At 45.8% G+C, this 26,312-nt stretch overlaps 1 protein-coding gene across 1 annotated transcript in view; it reads right to left on the minus strand.

Annotated features, from left to right (window-relative positions):
• Window positions 1-5,258: 5,258 nt before the first annotated feature.
• Window positions 5,259-26,312, minus strand: part of pias1b (protein inhibitor of activated STAT, 1b) — a 70,985-nt gene continuing 49,931 nt past the window's right edge. Inside the window, exon 13 of the mRNA XM_052061891.1 lies at window positions 5,259-5,482. Within this exon, the coding sequence (XP_051917851.1) occupies window positions 5,436-5,482 (47 nt within the window). The 3' untranslated portion in view covers window positions 5,259-5,435. The remainder of the gene's footprint in view (window positions 5,483-26,312) is intronic.

Below are 26,312 nucleotides of genomic sequence, written 5' to 3' on the forward strand. Positions count from 1 at the left end.
AGCTTTGCACTTATCGTAGTCAGATAATAAAAGAATAAAATTACCCGCGCTGCGTGCGGAGTTATGCAAATGTCATCTGAGAATTTTAATGCGAATTCTGTCTGTCACATTTGTCTTGCAACATCTTATTAATGAAGAGAGCAAACAACACCTGGGTACGCGTTGACATGATAATGTGATGAGAATGCCGTTAATGAAGGCGCCGGTTGCAACGCTAAAGCCTTATGGACGGATGTAAATCGCAGTGACGCCGTTTCTTTAATGTCGCGATCCACTTTCTGGTAATGCAGTGCGTTTTATGGAGTTCAAAGCGGAAACTAAAAGGGAAAATATGTTCTGAATGTAAACATCGTCCAACACTGCAATCTGTTTAAATGCCTTGATGAATGTTTATTAAGCAGCTGTATTTTCGTGGACAGGCACGCAGGCGCTTAGGGTAAAAACTGGCACGTCTTCTTTTTCGTGCGAGGTCAATTCTAGTTTACTGTGTTTGGGAATTTGGCAGACAGTGTTGTGCCATGCTGGGCGTTCCAACAGACCGAAGGTGTTTTCTTTTACTCCGCTCCGGCTTATCTGAGAATTTAGTGACAGAAAGAGGACCAGAATTTAGACCAGCAAAAAGCAGGTCTAAGTTGTGGCTCAGGTATCGCAACACGATTAACACGATTATGATGGACTGAAACGAGGCGCAAGCAGACCGATTGTGAGCTCCACATAAATATAACATCACGGGACATTTATCACGATTGTCTTTAGTGTAATTTTAAAACGAATCCAAAAACAAAAAAATATATTACATTTTTTTGGGGTTATTTCTCCAAAATAGACACAAAAAATTGAGTTTTTTTGTTGTTGTTGACAAAAACCGGACTTAAAACTCATTCATTCATTCATTCATCTTCCTAACCGCTTGATCCTCACTAGGGTCGCGGGGGTTGCTGGAGCCTATCCCAGCTGTCTCCGGGCAGTAGGCGGGGGACACCCTGAATCGGTTGCCAGCCAATCGCAGGGCACACAGAGACGAACAACCATTCACACTCACACTCACACCTAAGGACAATTTAGAGTGTTCAATCAGCCTGCCATGCATATTTTTGGAATGCGGGAGGAAACCGGAGCACCCGGAGAAAACCCACGCAGGCCCGGGGAGAACATGCAAACTCCACACAGGGAGGCCGGAGCTGGAATCGAACCCGGTACCTCTGCACTGTGAAGCCGACGTGCTAACCACTGGGCTACCGGGCCGCCGGACTTAAAACTATCCGTGTAAAAATGTCTAAAATCTGACTAAACCTAAGAAGCATTTTCATCCGCAAGGCTAAAACTAAGATGGCTGCCATAAATAATCCTGCCTGTGAATCTAGTTAGGATCCGCCATCTCGAAAATGGATAAATGGATGTTGCTCACTATTATTCTTGTTGTCCACAGGATTTCAAACACGGCAAGAGGAAGGGTGACACTGTAATTTGTCTGCCAGCAGCCCACCAAAGTGATTCACTCATTGCTTTATACTTCACAGACAGTCTGTCTTTGCTTCCTTCTTACATAACGCGCAATTTGAGACACAAACACCTCCGAATGATTCAACACTAAGCACATCAGAGGTTCAAGCGGTACCAGTTGACTAAGCCCATCTTGAGCTGATTTGGTTCCTTAAATCTAGTTTGCTAAACGGTTGATGTGATTAAAAAGATTCTTTGGGCCTAAATTCAGTCATGGTTCATGATTCCATTCACGTGGCATGGGAATGACTTCACATGACCGTCTGCCCGCCTTATCAAGGTAATGAGCGCATACTGGAAAAATGTAATTAGGTCTGAGGTCAGAGCATGTGAAATGTTAGCCAACGAGCGTCTTTTGAGGATGTACACTGTCGTCGCTCACAACTGACCTGCTACGAACTCAGTGAGACGGACGGTGCTTCTTCTGCCTCACTCACACTGCCTGGCACATCCATCAAATCGCTGTTTGACGCGAGGGATACGTTTCCGACCCACCGGCGATCTCCGGTATACAGGGACCATATGATAAAAGTTTTACTGCTCTTGCGCAACATTTAAACACATTGAAATGTTTTAAAACACACGAAAAAAAAATGTAATTCTTCAGCGCCTACTCCACGTCAAGAGATGGGAACCCATCGAATAGCATCACTTCAGGGAAATTGAAAAGAAGACCCGCACAGTTCACGTGCTTGATTCAAGCTGTTTATTCGTCACGGTCAGTTGAAGTTTACTGGACTGTAAAATTGCTCAATAAATCAAAAATTAACGAAACAGTATATTTAAACACCAAAAATTGTTGCCAAACCATATAATTTGGTCTAGCAAGGCTGCACTTGCTTAATTTTGAAACATACCGTAAATACCTTGGCATAGCTCACTAGTTTTCAACCTTTTCACACCAAGTACCACTTAAAAAACATTTACAGGAGCTCCCCAAGTCCCACCGTCATGACCAACTTAAAAACACACTAACCTAGTGCAGGGATGTGGTAGCCATTGTTAATTTCGGGAGTTTGCCGAACTGCCGGTCCACTTCTGGGCCAGTCGACACCCCCCACTAACTCGCCCCCCATGTATTAGGGTTTAACTGTGTGGTGTAGTAGCTCGCCTTCTCTCAAGTCCTCCGGGACCTGCTGACTAACAGGCGCTAGGAGAAAATTATCCCCTAATCAGGAGCCAGCATGGTGGCCTTCTCTGGAGGGCTATTTCAGTTCATTATTGAGTTGAAAAACAGAGGCCTGGCGTGCGGATGGGGAAAAGAGTGAGTGGAGAAGTATAACAGAGAGCTGAGGAAGTTGTCAGTAAAAAGTCTGACAGAAGATCAGAGAGCTCGGAGAGCTGGAACTCGTGCTCATGGGCCCACCGGAGCAGAACCCGGCGCTCCATTGGGATGATGAGCTCGGCTGGGCGGGACACAAGTGGCACACCTTTTTTCACTTAGCGCACAACACATGCAATGTATACGTCAGTGATGCGGCAAAACACCTTTGCTTTGAATTCTACAGTTTACCTTTAAAGCAATCACAGACAGTATAGCTTCCATAACGTGAAACTTATGATGGGAAACTCTATAGGCGTAACTGACTAACAATTAGCATGTGTGTGGTGGTGTTGTTATCCTTTAAGCAACGGATATATAAAGACAATCAGTGCAGCAGCACATGTAAAGAGAAAATATGACAATACTCACAGGAATGTATTTTTTATCCTCTGTGAAGAATGACTAATATGACGTACCGAGAGGCTGAGAGATGAGCTGGATCTCAAGAACATAATTGAATGTCTTTTCTGTGCTGCCCTCTGGTGGCCAACGTGTACACAGCAGAATGAGAAGCACAATATGCATTGAAGGAGAAAGGGACAAAAACGGTTGAGTTCTTTTTAACTTCTTTTAATAGATGCCGTTACTGTATGTAGAATGGGTTTTTTTGTCATTAAAAATATATTTAAAACATTGTTTTGAGGGAGGCATGAACAGATGAATGGCATTTCCATAAAATTCACATTTTAATGTCATAAGTTAGAGTGTGATCATTTCCACTTCTGCATTCGACAAAATAAACTGAAGTAATTCTCTCTTGGTCTTGTGACTGGTGGAGCCTTGAAGTGTCATCCCGTTGTGCCTTACAAATCAAAGTTACTAGCTGTGTAACTGTAAAGTACAGCATAAACTGTAAAGTACAGCATAAACAAAAATATGATTGAAAAAGACCCACATAGTGCTCTGTCAGTGAGCTGAACCGGAAGCAATTCATTTTGTTTTGCTGAATGCAGAAGACAATCTTATCACATTGTAACATGAAATTTATCATGATAAAACCATACAGAACTTTTTTTTTACCGCACCGGTGGTGTGGCATCCTCACACAAGGACGCAGAAGGGTTAAAAACATGAACGTCAGAAGCCCCGAGAGAGTGAGCGCGGCCAAATCAACAATTAAGCGCGTGTGAGGAAGCTTCTTATTTTTATTTCGAATGAGGATGGAAATTGACTTCCTTATTAAATCTAATTATTAGCTAGTGCCCTACAAATGCCTTGTGAAATCGCCTCCAGCAAGCGGCCTATTAGCATAAACAGCACCAGTGGCAAATTTAGAACAAATGGTTTATTTAGTCTGCGTTAATGGGATTAAAGTGTGCTGGGTTGAGGAGCAGCGGTAACAGTGAGCGTTGCGTCTTCATTTCTACGTGCACCCTCTCCCTCTTTGTTTGCCTTTCATTCCACACCCTCCTGCATGGCGCTCATCTCGGTGTTATTCAACAGATTGTGTTCAATCTTGATCCAAAAATCCCAGACAATCATAAATAACAAAGGATTACACCAATCTCACACAAGATGGTGGCCCACTAGCAGCGACGCGCACACAGAGAAATAATTGTTGGCCATCTGCGTATCCCAACTGCTAGGACAACGCGTAAACAAAGAGCAGAGTGTACCTGCCGAAGATCCTACTCGGCCTTTTTTTTTCTCCCTTCAGCCGCACGACATGAAAGGCTGCGGTGATGCTCAGCCCCGCGGAACGAGCTGGCTCGCTCCGACAGATTCTTTGATTAGGGATGTTTCACCGGCACATAGTGACAAGCTGCGCCTGTCAGGGATCAAACAAAGCTGGGGGGTGGGGGGTGAGATGGGCGACAACGGGGGGGTGGGGGGGGGTATCGCTCTATCTGTCAGCAACCAAACAGAGCTGCAGCCAAGGCAAGATGGATAATTGACTCGCCAAATGATCACATTTACATGTGATGCACGCGGCTTTCTGGGAAGGCAAAGGGAAAGCGCACCTCTGCAGGTCCATAAATCCCTCCACTGTGGGATTTGCAGCCATTCGACTACTTACACACAGCCAGAAGCACCACTGGCGATGGCTAAAAGAAACCATCCCTGGTGCTTCGTAGAGGGCATTGCTATTCGATTGCGGGGGTCAAGGGATGCATTTTGGTTGAGAGCTGTCAAAGTAACAGTGGCATCATTCAGTGGCATCATGTTGTGCACACGGAAGCACTTGGACCTCAAATTCAGTTTAGGAACGTGAGATTGAGGGGCCCCCGGCGTTTTGGTCTCTCCTGATGTTCGATGAGGCCCCAAAAATGAACCATCGAGAGGTGTAGGTTATTTTCTGTTTTATCATTTTTGTGGTGTAAATTCAAGCGAGGCGGCCCGGTAGTCCAGTGGTTAGCACGTTGGCTTCACAGTGCAGAGGTACCGGGTTCGATTCCAGCTCCGGCCTCCCTGTGTGGAGTTTGCATGTTCTCCCCGGGCCTGCGTGGGTTTTCTCCGGGTGCTCCGGTTTCCTCCCACATTCCAAAAATATGCATGGCAGGCTGATTGAACACTCTAAACTGTCCCTAGGTGTGAGTGTGAGCGCGGATGGTTGTTCGTCTCTGTGTGCCCTGCGATTGGCTGGCAACCGATTCAGGGTGTCCCTCGCCTACTGCCCGGAGACAGCTGGGATAGGCTCCAGCACCCCCCGCGACCCTAGTGAGGATCACGCGGTTCGGAAGATGAATGAATGAATGAATGAATGAATGAAATTCAAGCGAATGGAGTGATCACCACCACCATCAAGGAGAGGTCCACACTTCCAGTCACTTTATGGAACCAAGGTAAAAAAATAAACACACGCCACATATACACACGCAACGTGCCGCTGAGTCGCTCAACACCGAGTGGGGAACGGTTTGGCGAGTTAACAACGCGCCGAGTCCACACTCTCATTTGCTGACTCCGACATCCCTCAAAAGGCTTTTGCCGCCCTTTGAAAGTCACACGCATTCAGCGACAGATAGACAGGCACAGACATTAAAGTACTGTAGAATGTCAGGATGGCAACACTGAATGTACAAAAATAATACCTGCACCTCACATGCATATATTTTGGTATCGTATGCATGAAGCTTTAAAGTACATATAAATGTTAAGAAAAATATTTGGCCTCTACTGCAATGATTTTATCAACGGAAACCCTGCAAAAAAAAAAAAAAAAGAAAGATTATTGTTTTATCTTATCTGAAGACTCTAAATTCTGTATAAACTTGTATTTGTGTCTATACACCGGGACACCCCATTTATTGATGCTTCGCAATTCAAGAATTCACCTTTTTTCTTTCGATGACGCTTTTAGATGCCATAAGATTGTGCCACGATTCTGACTTTTAAAAAAAAAGTGATTGGTTAAGGACAGATGATCGATCTTGACTGAGAGACAAACATCTTTGTATGTCTGTGAAGATCGAAGTTTAGCTTGGGTTGTTAGTGGGAGGTATGTAGAGTCTTTGCTCCATGTGGACGTGCATGCGAACTTTTGTTGTATTTTTATATATTATTTTTTTTGTCATCAAATCAGTTGTTGTGGTGCCTTCTAAATCATATGAATGCTAGTTTATGGTATATTTACAGTTACAGTACTCCTGTAAATAATTGTAACAGGTCAGTAACTCACAGGTTTTCATTGTTCAAATATGATGTGCTGTCTGCCGTGCAATTTCCCAACATCAGCTGCGATAGACTCCAGCTCACCCGCAAGCCGAACGAGGACAAGCGCGATAAAAATGGGAGGGGTGGATTATGTTTGCCGGTTAGAGAAATAATCAATGCAGGCTATCAAAAACAAAGATTCACAGTATCCTAATTTTGTGCGTGGAGTTGGACAAGATCCCGGCGAGCGCTTATATTTATCCGCGACTTCACAGCGAGAGTGACTAATGGCGTTCCAGCCTCGCTCCTATCCATCCTAACTGGAAGAATCTCATTATGTGTGAAATTCAAATAAATGGAGATAAATCGTACGCGGCATGCTGGAGCGGGAGACAAAGGACAGGACGGAGAACTAATGAGATGTGTTTATGTGCAGCGTAGCTTGACCTGCTGACAGCGGCTAAATAAGTTACAGTCATGCGGAGGGTTCTGCTGGTACCAATTAAACTCATCGTCATTAGCAGGACGACTCAGGCGGCCCAATGAAACGGCGCAAACACGCTAATAAGCCCAGAATGACTCCAATATAGTCACTGGTCGCAACATTAGGTACGCAGACTCCTGAGATCCAATTCAAGGGTATATCAAATTTCTGTCTTGATTGCCACTATCGACTGTTACTGTCCTACCGCATCTACGACACCTGCACTTTGTTTTACATTTGCAATTTAGGGCAAGATTTGGCCGAGATATGCGCGAGCTGTAATGGGGGATGAAACAATTGGAAATGAAAATGATTCGACACAAACTATTGGTGCATTTCGAAGTGATAAAGCCGGAGGGTCTTTTTTGTTAATTACGCGTGAATTGGTTGCACCAATTTGGATAGACGAAATCTGCGACAGTTTTTCGGAGTATTACGGAGCATTGCATCTTATTCAATGATGACACTTGGTTCTTTTTCACATCCTCGGCAGTCAATGTATTAAAAAAATGCTCTTGTTACTTTGGGCGTGTCATGGGTGGCCTCAGCAAGTCCCTCACATGATTTGTTCGGCACAGTTTTTAAGCCGGATGCCCTTTCTGATGCTATCTGCTCGTTATTTATTTATTTATTTGTAATGCGTTCCGCATGAAAATTTAATCTAACAGTATGATCCGTGAAGTGGTTGTCTCTTGCGGTGGAGCAGAGCTGTACTACATCGTGCTTGGAGCTGATTGTTTTCCATCCATTCATTTTGCATGGCACTTGACCTCAAAAGGGTCACAGATCATCTTGAGCCAATCGCAGGGAATATATAAAGACAAACAACAATCCACACTCGCATTCACACCGATGGAAAATGTAGAATCTTCGACAGTGGCAGCTTGTCAACTGAAGGAACTACGGCACCTCCCCATCACTGACGGTGACTACAACATGACTTTCATTGAAGACAGAAACAAAATGTACTTGTATTTTTTGTCAAGCAGGATAAATAACATATGGGTCATGAAGATAGACATGGTTTTACTCATCTGTTGCCTGATTTTGTGACATGTTTCCGGTTGAATGTTTACGCATCGACTTTCGTGAAAGGTTTGTGGCTCCTCTTCGATGCAATAAATAGGATCAATGTTCATTGTGAATAAATACCTCGGTCGATCATAACAAAGCATTAGTACCGAGGCTTGACCTTTAAAATCAGCAAAAATTGGGCGATTTTTTTCTTTTTCTTTTTCCACATTCATACATTACAACATAAGATTTTAACCCCCCCCCCCAAAAAAAATGGACGATTTTTATCAGTTTTTTCTCTGTTGTGAAGTTATGATAGGACTAAGTATTTTCAAACAGTCAAATGTTCTGCTTGTAAATCATATTTGTATTTGCTTTAGGTATTATTGAACCCCAAAAAGTACTTTTATTCATTATATATATATATATATATATATATCCATCCATCCATCCATATTGTTACTCTAAAGAGGACATTCAGGGCTTTCCAATGATACCAAATTTGTAGGGGTTAGAAAAAGTAAGAAAATGGCTTCCCTCAGTGCAAGCACTTTTATGGGAAGAGGGAAATTTTTATCAAACACATTTTGTCTTGAAATGCTGTTAGCATTTTATTTATAAGACTTTAATGAACGCGTTAAAGTGTTGTTTGAGTTATTTTAAATGTATTTGAGCCTAGTATTCAAGTGTTTTAAAAATGTAGTGGAATTTCAAAAAATTCTTTTGGAGTAGTCCACATAGTTTGGGGAATTTCAAAATAAATGTGATTGGACAACATTTTTTTTCTGGTAGCCATCCATTTTCCGAACCGCTTGATCCTCATTCAATGAATTGGGTATCAGAATTTTATTCTGCCAAATATCCGAACCTGTATGGAAAAAAAGCCCTAATACCTCTGCAAATGCAGATTTTCGATCAAATTCCTGCATTGGATCTCAAAAGATTATGCAGATTTTCCTAATGAACTAGAAAGTTGGTGCGTGTAATAAATGAGAAAAGAGGGTAAAATAGACATTAAATAAGCATGTAAATCCTCTTAATTGTGGACTAAGCAGACACAGAGGCTGCTTTTTAACAACGTAAATCAAACCAATATATCCATGTCTACAGGAAAACACTGTGTGTTTAAAGATTTATGAACTGGTCCATCATGTGCGGGAGGGCAAAGTCAACAAGAGTACGTATCAGGCAGGAAATATCTTGACACCTAAGTGAGTCGGGATTGCGGTCTAAGCTCTGACATCTGGAAATGTTAAGTCACCACGAAGCTGTTAAAGGGCGGGATGCACCGACTGCGGCCGAGCGCGAGCGAGTGCCATCTTAACCGCGGCTCCGTGCTAGCCTGTAATCCAGCTGGCCGCCGAAGCTGCTGCTGTTGGCTGCCCGTACGAGCCCAGGCCTCACTGTTTGTTTACGCAGCACACACAAGCCACCATTAAACATGGCCAGTCTGTCAAAAATAAAAAAAGAGACTTTTCATGTTTGAGGACTGCAATTGTGGTTCTTGTGTGATGGCTTCCCCCCCGCACTGACCCCGCGCTTTTAGGTCGGCAAGCCGCATAACCCGGAGCCGCGGAGCCGGCCCGTTGGCCCAGCCGAGCGTGTTTTTGTGGAGGGTGCCTCATGCAGAGGTACTGCGGTTGCGTGCGATGACTCTGGCGGCCTCCGCATCATTATAACGGCTCCTCGGGCAAGCGAGCCAAAGATCCTTCATAAATGTGCACATCATTTCCCTCATAATGACCACGTTACCTTTCCTCATGTTTCCCATGCTTAACCACCGGATAACGCAGAGCATTCAACTCGCTGAGCGCCACTGGAAAATCCCCCTAGCCACTATCACACAAATAGTTTTCAACAAACTGGAACATCTGAAAACAGGAATTGGGTCTTTCTGGGGGCATATTGGGCAACGCTTTTTTGACAATTTGCACTGTCAGCTGCAACCTCCTGAATAATGTCCCATTTCAACCTTGATGACTACGTCTTTTTTGGTCTTCCCTTCTTCCGTTTCCCACCAACTGGGGGACAAATCATCGCCACAGAGAAATGTCGGTACCCTGATATGAGCGGAATGTGTCCATATATCTCTACATTGGTAATCTGAGAGAATTTTTGGCGGCTCTTTTGTTGGATTATATGAGGCGCCATTTTCCAAGTTTCACCTACATAAATGACTGGTGGAATTGTAATGGTGCATTGAAATAGAAATGTTTTTAAATGACCAAGTATTATTCATGAACTGGAACATTACTGCTGTCTTTCCATTTCTGCAATTTTAGTTAAGCCTTCGTTGGAAATAATCAGCGACGGGTTGAGTATTTGATTCCTTCAACAGGGATTTACCCGGCTTAATCCTCCAGTATTACGTCAAAATTGAACCAGCGGTGTTATATTTTAAAAAAACGATTAAAAACGCAATATATTCAATATTTATCTAATGTAAAAACCTAAAACTTTCAAATGAAACACAACACACACAAAAAAAATATATGTATGCAGATCACTAGATGTGTTTCACGAGTCGGACTTGGTTGCAATGAGTTTTGCGCTAACCAACCAATCACAGGACTGGAAAATGCTGATGTCATCCAGGGCCACGTAAAATAATTTGAAATCTGATCAGTAATCAAGCAATCACATTGCCATCTCTCCTGATTTCAAAGGCCCTGCGCAGATTAGCTTGACACGTCAACATACACGATAGCGGCTAAAATCTGATGGGATGAAAAAAATATAGATAGAAATCAACATCCACATATGCTGAAAGCAGCCCAGCCATGTAAAATACTACATTCTAAAGCGAACAGACTGTTTGGAGTAAGGTAAAACAATTCCACTGAAAAAAATATATATACCGGTATATTCAAAGCTAGGTTTTAAATTCAGGGCCATGCTTCTGAGAGTGAACCTGTTGACTTGGTTTGAAAAAGGATCTGCTAGAAATGCTCCAAGGCGTTTAAAATAGCTCCACCCTTTCTCCTATATCACAACAGCACAGGAGACAGTAGAAATTTGCTCTATAGTTAACTTGCGACAGCCATCAATTAGTTTGACGATGTAGTCGCCTTTGGGCCACTGTGGCCCTTTGATGTCATCGCTTAGCCGTGCCTTGCTGTGACTCAACAACAGGACACACGAGAGAAGCAGGAAAGTTGGCCGGCTCTCTGATAGCAGCAAATCAGTCGGCCGTGGGCTCTCTTATCGCATCTGCGGAAATGCAAGTTTGAGTTGGGCGGATTACATCAACAGTGCCTGGAGGGGACAGAGTCCAGCCACAGGGTCTCGGGGACCTGGATGACTAGCCTCGTGTGACAAATAATTCAAGCTCCCTCTCCCAATGCCGTGTGAGTCCCTAAAGGAAGCCGAATTATAACTGCCAACTTCCATGCAGTCCAAACTGCTTGGCACCCCCCGCAGTGTTTGTTTGCGGTGTCAGCTCCACACTGAGCGCAGTGACAGTGATAAGCGCGGACAGCATTGATCACTTTGCATAAACGTCTCCGTGGGTCGTGTTGAGCTGTGTGTGCGTGAGGCTGGTGTGACCTCCCTGATCCGCAGACTGAATGAGACAGTGTGAGCTTGTTTTATATATATAGATTTTTTATTTTTTTTGTACGCGAAGAAACATAAAAACACACTTCTCCTTTCTCCATGTGTTTACTGTATGTACATGGAAGTGGGAGGGGGCGCCCAACCCCCTCATTTCACTTCTCCGCGCGCCTGTCATCCCACCCAGCGAGGGGAAGCGGTGAGGTTGGAGTGGTTGGCCAGACAGGGCCAGCTGTGTGACCACAGAGCTGTGAGTGTGTGGATGTGGTAGGGAGGGAGGGGGGAGGGAGGCCTCCACGGTCCTTATTACAGACCCGACTACACACTGGGCCTCACAGACAGCCACTTACCACCAAGTTGTAGAAGGAACACAGCAGCCTTTGTAGCGTGGCAGCACAGAGCGTGTACGCACAAGTACGGCTTATGGTCAAAATTATTGGAGCACCTGCCTATTACATTTTCGGGAAGTGAACATGGAAGAAAATATCATGCTGCAGCTGTCTTCGGCATACATTTGGTAAAGTGTGTCCATGGGAATTTTGTGAGGTCAGAGGATGTTTGGCTCATGACATTTATTTGATGGAATTTGCAGTCAGCGCCACTGAAGATAGGCCAAAATGTCTCGTTAAAAATGCAAAATGACACTCTCAGGGGGTTTAGCCACGGCGCTACATCATGAATTGGCATGTGTCCCAATACTTTTGTCCATAGGATATATAGATTCCATCGCAGTCGAATTTGGATGACTTGTCATTTGCTGAGACAAGAACAACTTCCATCGGACGAATAGTTAACACATGCGCCTCCCAGTTTTGAGATCAAATCGTGCCCATATTCTAAAAACACGCCTGTGAGGTTCATTTCAAACTCTCAACTGTCCATAGGTGTGAATGTGTCTTGCCCATCGTCAGCTAGGATAGGCGCCAGCTCACCCTAGACCAGGGGTGTCCAAACTTTTTGCCAACGGGGCCAGATTTTATGTGGTAAAATGTCGGTGGGGCCGACCTTGGCTGACATTCTTAACAACAATATTGTTCAACAAATTTTAGTAAGCCAGTCTGTTTCACATTTCCATTTTTATTTTAATTTCAACAATCTTAAGAATTTCTTTTGGTTCATTTGAAACAGGAATTTGAAATATGACATATCAGTCAATATAAACACGGAGTGATGTCTTGTTAACTCGTGAGTGATGCCCTCTAGTGTCTAAATGCTATTACTCATTTAGTGAATGCTATTACTCATTTAGCCACTAGAGGGAAGTAGTACTCTATGAAACATCACTCACCAGTCTACGAGACCTCAGTCAATGCAACACGTGTTCCATTGCGCCCAACCTGCGGGCCAGACGGCACTGATTTTATGACGGGGGCCGAGGGCCGGATGAAATTCGACCGCGGGCCGGATTTGGCCCGCGGGCCGGACTTTGGACATGCCTGCCCTAGACCCTCCAAAGGACAAGTTGTACAGAAAATGGATGGACAAAAAATAATAATAATCTGCCCCATAGGAAATAAAGGAAATTGCAATGAATCCATTACAGCCCAGGTGTCAAGGCCCGGGGGGCTGTTTCCAGCCCACTGCATCACTTTATGTAGCCCACTAAAGCAAATAAAGGGGCTCTACTTCGTGATGCCTGCAAAATGTATTTGTTCTTTTTATTTTGGCAGAACAAAAAGTTGTCCTCAATTCGTACATACTTTTTCACAAAATCCCTTCTGAATCAAAGTTAAATAATTGTGGTGACTTAACCATTGATCTGGTTTCCACACTCATGTGAGACAACCGGTCGAAAAATGAATTTGACAATCCTGCCTTGTAGAGTTCAACTATCATAGAACCTTGATTGACAGTCCAGACGTTTTTTTAAAAAGCTCCTACAAGTGGTTTTGTTCATATTTTCATCATGAGGCAACAAGAGTGAAATTATTGCTCACACGGCTTCAGCTGTATCTTTGGCTACACTCCTAAGACAGTCGGGTTAAAAGTAACCTACCGGTAAGTTAGATAAAAGGGTAGAGAGACAATGCTGGGTGGGGTATTTGCTGTTGTTGGGTCAACATTTTGAAACTGCTAAACTTTATTGTTTTTAGCAAATAATCATGAACTGAGAATTTGATGGCTGCATTATGGTTTTTCGTCAGTTTTGGATCACTGTAAAAACCTCGATATCAAGTGCTTAACTCCAACTCGGAAGAATCATCCCCCGCTGTTGCATTAAAATGCAGATTAAGTCACACAGATGACAAACAAACGTGATAAAGACGTTGAGGCCTCTTGACAGTTGTGGTGGGAATGATTTGCGGCAATGCCTGCTGTCAACTCGCATCAGCTGAGCGGGACCGCAGCGTCAGCCAGATCACAGCACAGAGCGTCTCAGAGTGATGATGTCACTGTTTCGCCCCGATCCCCAGGGCGGTGATTTATGAGCTAATCTGGGTCTGTCTCCACAGATTCCAGCGCTTTGGCTCCCGGGGGTGCCGCTAATGGGACAGTAGGACGGATCCATCACGCGACAACAGAAGCCCCCTCGGCTCCCGGGCCCTGACATCCATCTCCATGATAACGTGGCACCACGAGAAAGCAACTTTGACTTCGCTTGGCAGCACACTTGCAGAGGCGGCGCACAAACGCGCGGAGACAACACGCTTGGAACCTTGGCTATTTGCAATTTGTCACGGTGCCCAAGAAAGATAATTGCGGCAACCTCCCACTATGCAACCTGAATGGTAATCAGCTCCTGCCACTCTTCCAAACACACGTGCACGCTTACATGGTTAGCACTTTCTATTGGAGGACACAAACTGACCTATATTCTGGCTAAGCAATTTGTCCCACCAAAATAAAACTAATAGGTGATAAGATGAATGGATAGGAGTTGGCTAGGCCGGCCCGCACTGTGCCCCGAGGCACTAAATCATCACATTATTAGTTTTATGAGCCAGGCCCATGAGAGAATAATTGCTAATGTTCCCAGAGTAACCAGGGAAATAAAGGTAATGGAGCAATTTATAAATTCTGATTGGTATACATGGAGAACTTCCAGCCCATCTCCTTTGTTATTTTACTGCTCTCGATAAAATACGCCCCAAGCCACGCAAAAGCCGGGCACAGCTTGAAGAAATCAATACAATCAGAGAAACACGAGTGCTGCTTCTGCTCCTTTGTTATTTTTAGTGCAACCCCCCCCCCCCCCCCACACTTGCAGTTATAAATCAAAATTGCGCAGAAAACGGAGCAAACTCAGACGGCAGTCAGCGGAGCACGAATCTCCGCTAAGGAAGAGCAATTCTAATTTGGTTTGAGAACAGCATAAAACTGTAAATAGAAACAGGCATGAATGCATAAACATGCAGGAAGTCATCAAAACAAAACATTATTATCTTCCATCTAAAATGTATTTATGAGTCTTGTCTGGTCACTGCGGCGGCCCGGTAGTCCAGTGGTTAGCACGTCGGCTTCACAGTGCAGAGGTACCGGGTTCGATTCCAGCTCCGGCCTCCCTGTGTGGAGTTTGCATGTTCTCCCCGGGCCTGCGTGGGTTTTCTCCGGGTGCTCCGGTTTCCTCCCACATTCCAAAAACATGCGTGGCAGGCTGATTCCATCCATCCATCCATCCATCATCTACCGCTTATCCGGGGCCGGGTCGCGGGGGCAACAGCTTTAGCAGGGAAGCCCAGACTTCCCTCTCCCTAGCTACTTCTTCCAGCTCTCCCCGGGGGATCCCGAGTCGTTCCCAGGCAAGCTGGGTGACATAGTCTCTCCAGCGTGTCCTGGGTCTTCCTCGGGGTCTCCTCCCGGTGGGACATGACCGGGGAGGCGCTCAGGAGGCATCCGAATCAGATGCCCAAACCACCTCATCTGGCTCCTCTCGATGTGGAGGAGAAGCGGCTCGACTCTGAGCCCCTCCCGGATGACTGAGCTTCTCACCTTATCTCTAAGGGAGAGCCCGGACACCCTGCGGAGAAAACTCATTTCAGCCGCTTGTATCCGGGATCTCGTTCTTTCGGTCACGACCCATAGCTCGTGACCATAGATGAGGGTTGGAACATAGATCGACCGGTAAATTGAGAGCTTCGCCTTTTGGCTCAGCTCCTTCTTCACCACGACAGACCGATAGAATGTCCGCATCACAGCAGACGCTGCACCGATCCGCCTGTCGATCTCCCGCTCCCTCCTACCCCCACTCGTGAACAAGACCCCAAGATACTTGAACTCCTCCACTTGGGGTAAGATCTCCTCCCCGACCCGGAGGGGGCACTCCACCCTTTTCCGACTGAGGACCATGGTTTCAGATTTGGAGGTGCTGATTTTCATTCCAACCGCTTCACACTCGGCTGCGAAACGCTCCAGTGAGAGTTGGAGAGCCCCGTTTGAAGGAGCCAACAGCACCACATCATCTGCAAAAAGCAGGGATGCAATACTGAGGCCCCCAAAACGGACCCCCTCAACGCTTCGGCTGCGCCTAGAAATTCTGTCCATAAAGGTTATGAACAGAATCTGCGACAAAGGGCAGCCTTGGCGGAGTCCCACCCCCACTGGAAACGATTCCGGCTTACTGCCGGCAATGCGAACCAAACTCTGACATCGGTGGTATAGTGACCGAACAGCCCGTATCAGGGGGTTCGGTACCCCATACCCTCGAAGCACCCCCCACAGAACTCCCCGAGGGACACGGTCAAACGCCTTCTCCAAGTCCACAAAACACATGTAGACTGGTTGGGCGAATTCCCACATACCCTCGAGGACCCTGCTAAGGGTGTAGAGCTGGTCCATTGTTCCACGGCCGGGACGAAAACCACACTGCTCCTCCTCAATCTGAGGCTCGACTTCCTGACGGACCCTCCTCTCCAGCACCCCTGAATAGACCTTACCAGGGAGGCTGAGGAGTGTGATCCCTCTGTAGTTGGAACACACCCTCCGGTCCCCCTTTTTAAAAAGAGGGACTACCACCCCGGTCTGCCAATCCAGAGGCACTCTCCCTGTTGACCACGCGATGTTGCAGAGGCGTGTCAACCAGGACAGCCCCACAACATCCAGAGCCTTGAGGAACTCCGGGCGGATCTCATCCACCCCTGGGGCCTTGCCACCGAGGAGCTTTTTAACCACATCGGTGACTTCAACCACAGAGATAGGAGAGCCCACCTCAGAGTCCCCAGGCTCTGCTTCCTCCAAGGAAGGCGTGTTGGTGGAGTTGAGGAGGTCTTCGAAGTACTCTGCCCACCGGTTCACAACGTCCCGAGTCGAAGTCAGCAGCGCCCCATCCCCACTGTACACAGTGTTAGTGGTGCACTGCTTCCCCCTCCTGAGACGTCGGATGGTGGACCAGAATTTCCTCAAAGCCGTCCGGAAGTCGGCTTCCATGGCCTCACCGAACTCTTCCCACGCTCGGGTTTTTGCCTCGGCGACCACCGAAGGCCTCTGGGGTCCCACAGGCCATAAAGGCTCGATAGGACTCCTTCTTCAGCTTGACGGCATCCCTTACTGCTGGTGTCCACCAGCGAGTACGGGGGTTGCCGCCACGACAGGCACCAACCACCTTACGGCCACAACTCAGATTGGCCGCCTCAACAATAGAGGCACGGAACATGGTCCACTCGGGCTCAATGTCCCCCGCCTCCCCCGGAACATGGGAAAAGCTCTGTCGGAGGTGGGAGTTGAAACTCCTTCTGACAGGGGATTCCGCCAGACGCTCCCAACAAACCCTCACAATACGTTTGGGTCTGCCAGGACGGACCGGCATCTTCCCCCACCATCGGAGCCTACTCACCACCAGGTGGTGATCAGTTGACAGCTCCGCCCCTCTCTTCACCCGAGTGTCCAGAACATGCGGCCGCAAATCCGATGATACAACTACAAACTCGATCATCGAACTGCGGCCTAGGGTGTCCTGGTGCCAAGTGCACATATGGACACCCTTATGCTTGAACAAGGTGTTCGTTATTGACAATCCGTGACGAGCACAGAAGTCCAATAACAAAACACCACTCGGGTTCTGATCGGGGGGGCCGTTCCTCCCAATCACGCCCCTCCAGGTCTCACTGTCATTGCCCACGTGAGCATTGAAGTCCCCCAGCAGAACAAGGGAGTCCCCAGCAGGAGTACTCTCCAGCACACCCTCCAGGGACTCCAAAAAGGGTGGGTATGCTGAGCTGCTGTTTGGTGCATATGCACAAACAACAGTCAGGACCCGTCCACCCACCCGAAGGCGGAGGGAGGCAACCCTCTCGTCTACCGGTGTGAACCCCAATGTACAGGTACTGAGCCGGGGGGCAATGAGTATGCCCACACCTGCTCTGCGCCTCTCACCGTGAGCAACTCCAGAGTGGAAGAGAGTCCAACCCCTCTCGAGAGAACTGGTACCAGAACCCAGGATGTGTGTGGAGGCAAGTCCGACTATATCCAGTCGGAAATTCTCTGCCTCACACACCAGCTCGGGCTCCTTCCCTGCCAGAGAGGTGACATTCCATGTCCCAAGAGCTAGCTTCTGCAGCCGAGGATCGGACCGCCAGGGTCCCCGCCTTTGGCTGCCGCATAGCTCACATTGCACCCGACCCCTTTGGCCCCTCTCATGGGTGGTGAGCCCATGGGAAGGGGGACCCACGTTGCCTCTTCGGGCTGTGCCCGGCCGGGCCCCATGGGTGTAGGCCCGGCCACCAGGCGCTTGCCAACGAGCCCCACCTCCAGGCCTGGCTCCAGAGGGGGGCCCCGGTGACCCGCGTCCGGGCAAGGGAAACCGAGATCCATTTATCGTAATCATCATTGGGGTCTTTGAGCCGTGCTTTGTCTGGCCCCTCACCTAGAACCTGTTTGCCATGGGTGACCCTGCCAGGGGCATAAAGCCCCAGACAACTTAGCTTCTAGGATCATCGGGACACACAAACCCCTCCACCACGGTAAGGTGACGACTCACGGAGCTTGAACACTCTAAATTGTCCCTAGGTGTGAGTGTGAGCGCGGATGTTGCTCGTCTCTGTGTGCCCTGTGATTGGCTGGCAACCGATTCAGGGTGTCCCCCGCCTACTGCCCGGAGACAGCTGGGATAGGCTTCAGCACCCCCCGCGACCCTCGTGAGGATCAACCGGTACGGAAAATGAATGTCTGGTCACTGTGATCTTACAGTTCACTTGACAACATGTAGCCATTTGGCCAAACAGGACGAATCTTCAAAAAAGAGGTTTCAAGCTGATCAATGCCACTCCTAATTAAGTTTACCGTCAAAGTAATCATCAAACGAAGAAATTTACTCATTCTGTATTTAGACAACTTCGTACCTTTGCCTTTACGTTCACTAGCTTGATACTAATATATAACAGGAAACACAAGAGAGAAGCTAACAAATAGCATCTGGCCGTGGTATAACGCTTTAACGAATGGATAATTTGAACAACAACGATGAAACAGCACACAAAGACAGACAATGTAACAATATTTACGGGCATATATTTGATATGACAATGAGGATAAATTACTTCAGACTGCTGAATAACACACCTTAGTTATCATTAGATTGCGTAGGTGTACCTACTGTATATCATAAACCATCACGCTTGTAGCTGATAGTTGTGCTTCTTAATCTACAGCATATTGGCAAATTTGGTAGTGGAACCCACATGGGTTGCTAATAGCATTCTGGGTTATATCTCTCTTGTAAAATGAATTCCTGGATCAAGAACACATTCCAGATAATCTCCGTGTCTTGGAGTTTCTTGGTTTACCATCTAGGAGTGCAAAGTCACTCAAGTATATTGGAATTCCCTTGAGGTCAGAATTTTTTCCATCAATTTTCCACAATCCAAACTGGAATCATTGTCATAGGACCAACCGACGCTCACCGCACAATTAGAAATGTCATTTTCTGTGACAGGAAAGTAGTACACAAACGTCTGACGTGGCTGCTCAGTGCGATGTGGCCAACTGGGCAACATGTCCCGAGTAGTATTAACAGATGAAGATCAAAATGTATGCAAGACACACACACACAAAGAATAAAAAGTATTGATAATGAAATATAAATATTTAGAAGTATTTATTTATCTGTTTTTAGATGAGCATGATAAAAAGTATACGTTCACTGTTGGGATGATTACATTTCAAATGTAAATGGTTAGAGTTTTTAGTTAACCTCTTGCAAATATAACAGGAGCGTTATCTATTTCTATTGCTGTGCAAAGTAATTTCTGAATTACCTTTTGATTACTTTTTGAAAAATTAGTTGTGTAAAGCTCTCAACGGTTAAAGATGCTCACCTTTTTTCTCGGTTCGGTTCTGTAACGTTCGCAAGTTGAGCCCTCAATCATTGTGACGTTGTTTTCAGACAACAGTAAGTGGCAAAATGACCGGCCCCTGTGATGAATAAAAACAAGTGGATTTTGCTCCTTCATTCATGTTCCGCAAATGCAATATTAATCACAATGTCTTGGACAGGTGGTGGAGCAAAGAATGTATTCTTGTAAAGAAAACTTCAACTTCTCTTTCAACCCTTTCAGGCACCCTGTAACCTGATAACATGATAAGCTGTCCACTGTAGTAACTGCTGTCCTTGAAAGGGTTAATGAAGAGTTTCTTTCATCTCAGTAGTCTGATTTTCTGACGCATTTCCATTCTGGGGCAATAAATGATACTGTCGGCTCAATACAGTCCAGAATACAGCCAAGCCTCACCTCTCACCCAAAGTCACCGGAGAAGACAAGAGAAGATGGATGGACGGAGTTGGCGCAAGATCCTGGATTGGACTGTGTTTGGGTTCCTCTGTGTTTATGTAATTTGTCACAGGCAGCTAAATTCGCGACCTTGGATTGGAAGTAACAATCCGAGTCTGTCACACGGATGATTCACTCCCAGAATACATGACGAGGAGTTTTCCAATTAGAGCTGTTGTGGGAAAAGGTTGCCGGCAGGTGTTCTTCTCGGGAACAAGAACCCGCCTCCATCACTCATTCTGCTGCGGTTTTCACATGACTTTCCATCACACGCACACCCACACACCTAATTTCCACCTCCTCCCAGGTCTCCGGGGGTCGTAATTGCAAGCTGCACCGCGTCCAAACATAGTCTGAAATGTTGTGCAGATGTAGACCCTTCTCATGTGGTTCATGAAAGTAGAGATTTATCTGGTCGAAGAGGCTCACTTTGCGCCTCATACCGGAGTCGCCGTGGGTGGTCTGAATTGTGTCAATTTGGAAGGCGAGGCCGGCCTAAACATCACGTAGCCGGCGAGCATCTACTGCTGTTGTCATGTTCTGCGGAAAGTGCTTCATTACTTTTTCATGCAATCCCGTTGTTGTAAGCGGACATGTGCGGCCACGTCTACTAGGCTGCTGTGTTCAATTACAAAATGAAGTCAAGGTGATGGCAGGAAACAGAAAAGAAGCATGCATCTGTCATACATTTGCTTCATTGCCAAGCAGAACCGATGCCTGGCCTGACCGCACAAGCACACACACGCACACACACACACACACACACACCTCTCGACAGCAGATTTTTGTGCAAGTGAACATCATCTTATACTTTCCTCTCACTTCTCTTTTTTTTTTGGAAGGTTGAAACTGCACTAGCTTCCACTTCCTTGTTTCGTTCGCATCACAACTCTTTGATGTGGATGTGTTTACGTGAAACTATGGAAAGTGTGTTTATACGATATGCTACTAGCCAAATGTAATTAGTGTGACTCGGGCTCACGAGTAGAACATTCTGACCATCAATGTCTTTTCCAATACTGTGACATTTTCGTGCACACAACGCTGTAAAAAAACACACACACACACAACTTGAATTTTTGGGGGCTGTAACAGCAATTTAAGTTGCAAAAAAAAAACAGTGCATGTCCTCACGTAGTCATGGCCCGGAGGGAGGCTGTTTTCGGGTTCATCATTGCCTCACATTTCCTGTTATGAAAGCGTGTAAAAGAAAGTGCTTCACAAAGCCGAGCGCAGCATTTCCAATCCCTTTTTACGATGACTGCGGTGCATCATTTAAAGGGAATCTTTGTTTAAAAGCGCCGGCGCTAGCAAGCCAAAGTGTCAGTACAATTGCACACGCGACCCAGAGGAAGCCCTGACAGCAGGAAGAAGCGAGCTGAGACAAGAAAATTGATTTTCCAACTGATGGATTCCAGGCCGGATCTTGCGCTGATCTAAAGAGAAAGGAGCGGTAATGGCGTGTTCTCTGATCCCACAAGTCCTATACGATGCGGTTAGGTTTTATCCCAATGCAACAAGGCCCTGTAATAAATCTTGTCTTTACTCCCAGCAGCTTGCCAGCAGCTGGGAATCGTCAAGGGAAGCCACCCCAAGCAAAATGTTATTCCAGCTTGTTAGTGTTTGAAGTCGCAGCGAGGCGGCCTGCAGAAGCCGCCGCCTGCGGTTTATGGCTTGTGGGCTCGCTCCAGAGAGATGCAGTCTCACTTTGCGAGTCAGGATGTCTCCGCGCCGTTCAAGCCGCAACTGCTGCTGTGAGATAACACGTAGAGAAGAAAGGACTTCACAGCAGACATGTGCGCTTGGATCGCTGACTGACAACTATACACCGTGTGTGTGTGAGTGTGTGTGTGTGTGTGTCCATGTTTTCACGCATCCGCCTACTCAAGCAACACTGCTAACTACTACCGCTTCCCCTTTTATTTGACGAGACGTGTGGATAAAACATTCTTCCTCCTCGTTCTCTTACATGAATTACGCGGCCCTGACAAAGAGACTGTAAATTATTGTTTGCTGTTCAACATCACCAACAAGGCAGAAATGCTACTTTAATGCCATGCTTTCAATTAATACAATACAATACATGCCGATTTATATAGCGCTTTCACAACAGCGGCTGCTGTAACAAAGCGCTTAACAAAACAGTTAACATAAAGTAAAATAATAAACACAACACATAGCATAAAACACAGACAGTCATGCAGTTCTAACCACTTTTCCATCACACGCTTTGTTGTTTGAAGCAGTTTGAGATGAAAGAGGAGAGAATTAAAATTTCCTTTGACCAGTGGATCAGAGACGTCATGCTCAAAATGTGCACACATCAGCTCCAAGCTAAGTTTCAAAGTCAACAAGAAGCTGTAGCATCCATTAATGTCTTGAGAAACTTGGCTCAGATTCGGCAATTTCTTTCAGTGAAAAGATTGTCAGTTAACCCCCCCCCCGACGACACGTAACTGACCGCATTGTGGCTAACCATCATATGTTTAAATTGAGCTCTTGAAAACATTTTGTGTGCTTTACGTATTATAAAAATTGAATTGTAACTGCAGCAACATGATGACTGAATGCTACCGTGCATTTGATTGACTCTAATTTGGTTAAACTGTTTTATGACACCCCCCCCCCCCCTTTAGCTGACTGTCAAACTAAACATCAAAGATAAACTTTCGTGTTCTCTATTTAAAACCACCACGCAAGTTTGCCTTCCACTAGCTTAATGCTAGCACACGATGCAAAATGCTGTTGACTGGCTAATGAATATCATCAATAGCTACGGTGTGATTGCAATCTAACCAATGGATATTTGAACGTGAATAGTGCATCGACACACGTGCACAAATAATGTAACAATACTCATAGGCATATTTTCTTTATCTTCTGCCAAAATCAACTAATATTGTTGCAGTTTACTGAGTCTTAAATTTTAGTGGCCTTTTTAAAGAGGCTGGAATGGATTTTAAAAATGTATCGATAGATGGACAGGTAGCTAGAGCGATAGATCAAACATAATTATGGAACCTTGTTATCTTTCATTCAACATGAGGCTAGATAGACATATAGATAAAGTTAGGTTGAGTGGTCACAGGCGCGACGTGATGTTCCATCTGAGTCTATGGTGGTTCTCTTGATAGTGTAGTTCTCTCTCCTCCCCCCCATACACTCGCATACAGAATGACACAAGGTCACTGGTGGTGGATATGCTTGTACCCGGGGGGTGGCGAGGGGACAGCCTATTGATCAGGAGCACTATTATCAGAGCTGAGGCTGTTTGTCATGCTGTCTGCTCTCAGCGGGGGGCTGTCGTCTCTAATGGGCCGTGGAGGGCGCTCTCCTGCACCCGTCCTTGTCGCCCCCAACATCTTAAAGACCATAGATCCCCTGGCCTCCCGTCCTTGTCCTGTGAGTGCCCCACCCCTCTGCCTCTCCCCACTGGCGCATGCTGTCATCACTGAAAGATGTTCCTCATCGGTGTAACACTTCCGAGGAGCCCGTCACCTTGGTAACGAAAACTGGAAACAATGAGAGTGCATTGTCGAACTGAGAAACCAGCACTATACTGTTTACCACGGTGCAGTTTGACATCATTTCACCTCCAGATAATAGTTACAAATCATCTTTCCCCATTGAAATGAATGTCAATGCCATTAATCTGTTCCAGACTCCCCAAAGTAACCGATAAAAACACCATTATTTGTTTTTCATGAGAAAAATAGCACTCGACAATATTGTACTTGACAAAAATATGTATTACTAGGTTACTTCTGGTGTGTGCAACTGGAGGCAAATAGTCATACAATCAAACGAGTTCCACTCAACTACTTTATGTTACCCAGTAAGCTGCTCTATTAGTTATTTACGCTGACTGCAGTGTCTACATGTGCTGTTCAAACATCCATTGCTTAGAGCATTAGAACACCGCCATGTAAATGCGACACACCTATGCATTTTCCCCTTATGTGTGATTAACGAGTTAACGCCATCAATGCAAAATTACAGTATGATCTTGCTTTTAGTACAAAATGTGTAGTTCTATTACTTTATGCGTTGTTGACAGTAAATGTCATAGGGAGTGGCATTAGACAGCTTTTCAAGTCTCTACTTTGAAGAATTGTTGCTGCTTGTTGTGAAAGTGAGTTGAGCGAAGTGCACTGTCACCATACTCTCCACCTATATAATGTACTACATTTGCAAATTGTAAACAAAATTGTTGCTGTTGATGCCCCCCTCTAGTGAATGCCCGGGGTTCCCGTCATATTTCACTCGCTGCAAGTGCCATGAGATTTTTCTGATGTAAAGCCTTGACTCGGCTCATCGCTGACCTCAACGTACACTCTCACGAGATGAGATACAAGAGCGTCCAACACCACTCTGGGGCCGCGACGGTCAATAGCAGATGCAATGCCGAGCAGGCCTATTCAAAAGAAGCAGTGAATGTCAGGGCCATAAACAAGCCGGAGCGCGCTGCTTATTGAGAGGTCGCTTCGTGCTCACTGGTGTGCGGCCGGCAGGGAAACAAAGTGATGAGGATTTAATGATATCCAGCTTTGAGCCTATTGATAGCAGAGTCAATGGGCTGCACCGTGGGCGTCTCTGTGATACACGGCAGATTAGCGGCTCTGTGCCACGTGAAAACGTCAGCGATCAATAGGACACAGGGGAGAATCAATAGCGGTCTGACTACTACTGTGGCTTTTATTTGGTGGATGGCCCCCGCTGTCAGCGCGCTATTAACTGCGCCCATAAAGCATGCACGGCAGCTGTGTCGCACACCCCCTCCTGCAGACCCGATCATAATGAATATGAATGCTCTGTTCGCTCTCTCATTACACAGCTTTACACCTCGGCAAGCTTGTCTTGCGTGGAATGTGAATGACACCTTTATTGGGCTGAAAAGCAAAAAGCCTCACAGGTGAGAGGAAAATATTCCACGTTTCCTTACGCGGAATGCTTTGAAGCAAGAGCAGTGGGAGGAAGAAGAGATTTAATTGCAGCGTGCGTGGAATCGGCGGAACATTCAAACGCGCCCCCAAATAGCATAATCACAATTACCTGGCTTGTCACGCTTCATTATAGTCCAGAGATCTTAGATTAATTAGCAATATTGTGCACACTGAGTGAGAGAATTGGACAGTAATTACATTAACCTCCCTATCACACCTTGTCTTTTACAAGACAAGTCTGAGCAATAAAAAGATTGCCGCTGCATACATGATTACACTTATCCTTGACAGTGTCTGCCTTCCAAATTGATCCAATTAGCCATTCGGGGCTAATTTAATTACTCACTCTCCCTAGCTTTCTGTCCTTGCTGCCATAATAATCATAATGCCCGAGATGGTTATCAGTGGGACATGCGTGAAGACAGTATATTTAATCTGATACGAGAAAACATAAATGAGGCGTCGTCCATAGGTGACAAACAAATGTCATCCTGACAAAACCTTGTGAGTATTCCCTAACCGACAAAGTCAAGAATATTCCTCTGCTATATTTCTACTGCGGTTTCATATTTGCATCTTCTTTAGCCGTGGATGTATTTTTACAGTAAGATCCACTACAAGAGATGAAAGGCAATTAAGAGCAACCAGAAGAGGTGGAGAAGGTCCCCAACCTTCAACTGAGCTCCACTTCCCGCACCACGGGGACTATATTCCTCTGGGTGATGGTGTAGGCTCTGTTTGTACTTTGCACGCGTTGCTGCTTTGTGCATGTTAAAAGTAGCGGTTGTTGTTTAATGCTTATTTTAGATCACACATCTAAGGTGTTTCACATGATGCGTGAGCCTCAAGCTATTTTCACGCTGGTATGGTTTAGTTGAACATTTTGGTGTTCCAATTTATAATGTTTTTTTAAATTCAAGCACTCAACTATGAACACAAGTGCGAAGGAATCTTTTTTTTTTTTAAGTGTGTTTTAATAATTTGAAACCTGTTTCGTATGTCTCTATAATACAGATATTCACTGATTACAGGTGGGGCAAGAACGCCCCTCACACCCCAAAAAAAATAAAGGGCTGGCTCTAAAAAGTTTAATTTCAAAGGTGTGAGCTCACTTCCATGGAAGAACATCCCCAGGTGATGAGCACGCACGGTGCAGCCCGGCAGTTGCTATTAGTCCAAACAGTCCTCGTGCACAC

Source organism: Hippocampus zosterae, chromosome 3, assembly GCF_025434085.1.
Source record: "Hippocampus zosterae strain Florida chromosome 3, ASM2543408v3, whole genome shotgun sequence".
In the NCBI taxonomy this organism is placed as follows: Eukaryota; Metazoa; Chordata; class Actinopteri; order Syngnathiformes; family Syngnathidae; genus Hippocampus; species Hippocampus zosterae.